The sequence below is a fragment of the Ictalurus punctatus genome, chromosome 3 (assembly GCF_001660625.3).
Source record: "Ictalurus punctatus breed USDA103 chromosome 3, Coco_2.0, whole genome shotgun sequence".
In the NCBI taxonomy this organism is placed as follows: Eukaryota; Metazoa; Chordata; class Actinopteri; order Siluriformes; family Ictaluridae; genus Ictalurus; species Ictalurus punctatus.
Window position 1 is genome coordinate 18,253,329 of NC_030418.2, and position 5,297 is coordinate 18,258,625.

At 39.7% G+C, this 5,297-nt stretch overlaps 1 protein-coding gene across 1 annotated transcript; it reads right to left on the reverse strand.

The window, feature by feature from the left end:
* Positions 1–2,800: 2,800 nt before the first annotated feature.
* Positions 2,801–5,225, reverse strand: dkk1a (dickkopf WNT signaling pathway inhibitor 1a). The gene is made up of 4 exons (XM_017463192.3): positions 4,804–5,225; positions 4,535–4,670; positions 4,245–4,427; positions 2,801–4,150 (listed from the first exon to the last, which is right to left on the reverse strand). Exons 1-4 carry the CDS (start codon positions 4,993–4,995, stop codon positions 3,813–3,815), a joined length of 849 nt encoding a protein of 282 aa, XP_017318681.1. The 5' UTR covers positions 4,996–5,225; the 3' UTR covers positions 2,801–3,812.
* Positions 5,226–5,297: the final 72 nt, after the last annotated feature.

Below are 5,297 nucleotides of genomic sequence, written 5' to 3' on the forward strand. Positions count from 1 at the left end.
TCTTGTTTATCAGTGTAGAAAAAAACTATCAAGAATCAAGATTGCAGTCTGCTTTGACTTTCTCATGGTACTCAAGGTTTTTTTTTTTTGCAAACAACACTATTTGTGTGCAGCTGAATGCTACTTCTACAGTGGGGGAAATAAGTATTGAATGTGTCAACATTTTTTTCAGTAAATATATTTTCAATGAGGTTATTCACATGAAATTTTCACCAGACATCTGTATTAACTCAAAAAATCCGGAAAAATAAAGAATTCACAACATTAAAGTCCATAAATAAAGTTATGTGTAATAAAGTAGAATGACACAGTAAAAAAGTATTGAACACACTAAGAAAAAAGCAGTTCTCCAGAGCAAGTTAATGCAAGCAACCAGCTGAAATCCGTAAGTAATTATACCTCCAATCTGTGTAAATTAATATCAGCTGGGTTTGTAAATTGATAGTCTATGAAAAGGCTTTTCATTACCAAGGTATCACATTTGAAACATCTCATGATGGGTAAAAACAAAGAGCTCTCCCAAGACCTTCGCAACCTTAGTGTTGTGAAACAAATTGATGAAATTGGATACAGACATATGTCAAAACTTCTGAATCCTCCAGTAAGCACCATTGGGGCCGTTATCCGCAAGTGGAATTAACATCATTTCGTCATCAACCGACCGCACACAGGAGCTCCTCACAATATTTCTGACCAGGGAGTCAGAAGAGTAGCCCAAGAGCCAAGGACCACTCAAAGAGCTCCAGAAACACTTGGAGGCAGCAGGTACCATCATCACAGACAAAACAATGCACTCCACTGCTCACGCTCACACCGCAACACTCCATTACTAAAGAAAAGGCATGTCGAAGCTCATTTAATGTTTGCTACAACTCATTTGGAAATAAATATAAAATATAAAATATTGGGAGAGTGTAGTCTAGTCAGATGAGAGCAAAAATTAACTTTTTGGCTGTCACACTACACACCATGTTTGGAGAAGAAGTGGCACCACACATCAATCTAAAAACACTATACCAACAGTGAAATTTGGAGGTGGAAGCATCATGGTGTGGGGCTGTTTTTCATCACATGGTACTGGCAGACTTCATATAATTGAAGGAATGATGAATTGAGCCCTTTACCAGATGATTCTTGAGAAGAATCTGCTGCCATCCACCAGGATGATGAAGATGAGACATGGGTGGACCTTCCAGCAGGACAACAATCCAAAACATACAGCAAAGGAAACTCTAAATTGGTTTCAGAGAAAACAAAAATCAAGGCATTAGAATGATCCAGTCAATCACCTGACTTGAATCCAATTGAACAAGATTTAAAGACAATATGTTTAGAAGAACGGGCCAAAATCACACCTGAATACTGCGGCTAATTAATTTCTTCATACAGGAAGTGTCTTGAATCGATCGTTACAAACAATGGCTTCTCCACTAAGTATTAAATAAATTTCCGTTAGCGTTTTCAATACTTTTTTCCTGTGTCATTCCACTTTATTACACATGACTTCATTTATTGATTTTAATGTTTGAATTTTATATGTGTGGATTGCTTGAGTTAATAACAAAGTCTGGTGAAAATTTCATGGGAATAACCTCATTGAGCAGCCAGGCCCTACATTAGAAAAAGTTTGTCTTGAATTAAATGTGGTATTTTCTTTGACAAAAGGCAAGATGATGTCAGTTGAGCTAATTTCCTAACATTAACTAGCTATATTTAACTAATTTAGCCTGTCTTTGCTAATGCCAGATTAGATTGGCATCAATTCCAGCAGATAATATAAATAGGCTAGGCAGTAAGTCTGGATTAGTAAGTGGATTTCTACATAAATGGCTGTTTAATGGAATCATCCATATCACAATAACAAAACTGCTTAATTATTTAAAAAAAAAAAAAACCCTCATTGCTATATCCTTATTGAACATGAATAGAAAAAGTATGCAATAATGATAATGACCTATTAAAAATCTTTGAGTCAGTGGGTTTGGACTGCCCTGCCATATTAAACACATGAGTTGGGCTACCTGGTCTTTAAAACTGAATTCTGAATACAATACGGCTCAATCAAAAGAAATTTCCTCAGAAGGACTTCTAAGAATTTAGGATAGTTCTACATTTAGAACACAAAAATAGCACCATTGGGACAATGTTTAATGCAAGAGCACACCACAGAATGCACAATAACAAAGAAACATACAGTGCCATCTGAGGATCTTGCAGTTTATAATGTCTGGGTATGAGTCTACAAGTGCAATGTTTATATGAGTGGTTATCATGGCAGAAACCACTCAAAATCAATTTTGATATTCTACAGAGCTACTGGAGAAATGTTGTGTGAATGGAACTTTTGTCAAATATACCAGGTGTTATGTTTGGAGAAAACAGGTTTGGATACCAACATTAAAACCTCATCCCACCAAGCATGGTGAGAGTATAATGGTGTGGAGCTCCTTTCCTGCCTTAAGGCCTGGGTGGCATACATATGAACAGAAGAATGTCAGGATGTCTGAGTATAATATGAAAATTCAGAATCAGTTTTTATAAATAGCCAAGTCAAAGTCCTTTCCTTAATCCCACTGAAATACTTTGTGATAAGCAAAGCAGGGAATTCAAGGAAGGCATTCCAAAAAACATATAGGGTCTAAATGAAATAACAAGGGAATTGGCTGTCCAGGACTGATTAGTAGCTAAATAAACAGTTGTGATGAATAAAGATTACATTTATTGCTAAATATAAGTGAGTGGATTTTTTTTTATGAGTGACGACTTTTATGCATTACTTATACTGTGTAGTTAAATATTAAGTAGTTAAATAAGTTTTTTAATGACTGAAAAATCCAGATTATTCCAATGTGGTCAAACTGTAATAACTGTATGTTTGTCTAATTCTCGGCCGAAGTCTGGACACAGTGCAAGACATCTTACTTCAAGTCACATAGCAAATTTGGTAAGGACATTTATTTTATTTAATCATTAATTTAAACCCCTTAAAGTCTCAGCATAGTAATCAGTACTGTTTAGTATTATTTTGCATTATTCATCTTTAGTTATTACTAAGCATCACGGTCAAAGTATTAGCAAAAAGTATGTAGTTACAAAAGGAAGGAATCTAAGTCTGGAGACATTGATGAGTATTGGGAATTTAAGGGGTTAACTGGCTTTTCAACATTACAGCAAAGTAAGTGAAATCTAGCACAGGCTCTTGTTGGCTCTGAGAACAGCCAAGAGAATCAGTGTCTCAGGAAGAACTTGTGAGACTGTATAGACAATCTTTGGTCAAACTGTAATAGTTTAATAAAAGCGAAATTTTAACAATTAAGTTTGAAATTAAAAATAGGGTATTTATATAACGCTGTAAATAACAATATAAATCATATCATTTGCATATTTACATTATTAGCATAGTGTCATGCAGCACCTTGTCTCACAATACTACTTTTACAGAATTGATAAGCTCAGTTAAGTGCCACATACAATACAGTAATTTACTGCAAGAAATATTTATAGTTCCCTTATAAAGGGAAACATCATTCTGCCTTTGAAAAGACCCCGATAAGAAACAAAACAAAACAAAAAAGTCTTCAGCTGCAGAGTCCTGCATTCAGTCTTCCACATGGTGTGCTTTTTCTGCATCCATCCGCAAAACATGATCAATCCTTTTAATGGAGCATCCTTCTAGGGAGTCAGTTTTCCTGTATCCCTTCTGTGTATGTCCATGCATGCACATATTATTGATTGTATGTGAATGTGTGTGAATATGTGTATGTGAGTGTGGGCGTGTTAAAAGCCAGTTGTTCTAAATAAGTCCTGCTGGCTTAGTGTGGCTGGCATGTGTGGAGGTTTCTGGTAGCTTTGTTGTTGTTTTTGCGTGGCTGTTGCTGTTCCTGTTGCTGCTGCTGTTGTTGTTGCTGCTGCTGCAGTATACTCTGTTGCTGGTTTTCTGACACTAGTTCTTTCTGGGCTCGGCACATCAAGCCCTGACCGCAGTCACAGCGCTGGAAGATCTCCAGGTTGTGAGTGTCTTTACGGTGGTGACGCGTGCACACCTGGCCCTCAGTCAGCACTGGCTTACAGATCCGTGACCAGAAGTGGCGAGCACAGCACAGACCCTTGGAGCAGTCCGTGGACCTCAGACACGTCTGGCCTTCAACACCTACAAGACACGAGATAGAAATGATGTGCTTGTGAGATGAAAAGAACTTACGTGTCAATTCTTCAGCAGTATTCTAGAAAAGGGAAGTGGGTACCTTTCAGTGGTTCGGCCGGCCTCGGAGAAACGACAGTTGCATTTTTAGCCTGCTCTAGCACCGCTGTCTTGTTTTGGTCACCTAATGCACTTGTAGGATTGCCATGAACTTTGGTTGCTTGCTTAGTGCTAACTGTAGTGCTGACAGACTGAGTGGTGTTCACTTCACCTGCTTCACAATTACCTGCAAGAGAGGGCATGTCAGTTACCACCAACACTAACAGTTATTATTGTTATTTGTGTATTGGCATGTGTTAGGGATGCAGGGGCAGTTCGTAGGTCGATTCACACCATTAATGCAGCGGTTTCCCGCGCAGCACATGGCGTCTCGAGCGCATCTCTTCTTGCGTTTGCGGCACGGCTGACAAATCCCGCGAGAACAGAACTCAGCAACACCGCACTGAGAAACACCGGCGCAGCTCTGAGGCTGAAGGAGGGGAGAAATAAATACAAGTGCCTATTTACTCCCAGATCCCATCATGGTGATCAAATGACATTGATTTGAATATAATGTCAGATTTATGACAGAGTAAAGTTTGAGAGTGGAATTACTGACGTACCGTTGTGCGCTCTTTGGCTCCCGGCTCTGTCTTTGGCGCGTGCGGGCTCGCGCTCACCGGCTCGGTCGGACTTCCCGCTGCTCCAGGCTGCAGGTTCTTGATGGAGTTCCGGGAAGCAGATCCGGCGTCAGATATGCATACAGCAAGATACACAGCTACGACTGCAGACAACCAGAGCGGCCTCATGGTCATATCCTGAAGGCAGTTAAATCAATCCGCCGGTGTGTTCAAAGTAGCCGCGGGAAAAAAATCAAGGCGTGTGAGTGGATGATCAGTGTCCGGGAGGAGGATGCATCCGAGTGTCCGACAAAACGTGTGTGCAGAGCGGCACAGGGGCATGGGCTTTATACACGTGCACTTTTTGGACACCCGCCCCTCCTCACTGTGGAACTGTGTCTGGTAATGAGGGCAGAGAATTGACAATTCAAAAGATACGATCTCTCTCTCTCTCTCTCTCTCTCTCTCTCTCTCTCACACACACACACACACACACA

Coding starts and splice junctions, on each gene's coding strand:
- dkk1a (XM_017463192.3), bottom strand. CDS start 4,995: ATGACCATGAGGCCGCTCTGGTTGTCTGCAGTCGTAGCTGTGTATCTT. Junction 4,428..4,534: donor GGGAAACCGCTGCATTAATG/GTGTGAATCGAC, acceptor CCTCTCTTGCAG/GTAATTGTGAAGCAGGTGAA. Junction 4,151..4,244: donor GCCGGCCGAACCACTGAAAG/GTACCCACTTCC, acceptor CGTGTCTTGTAG/GTGTTGAAGGCCAGACGTGT.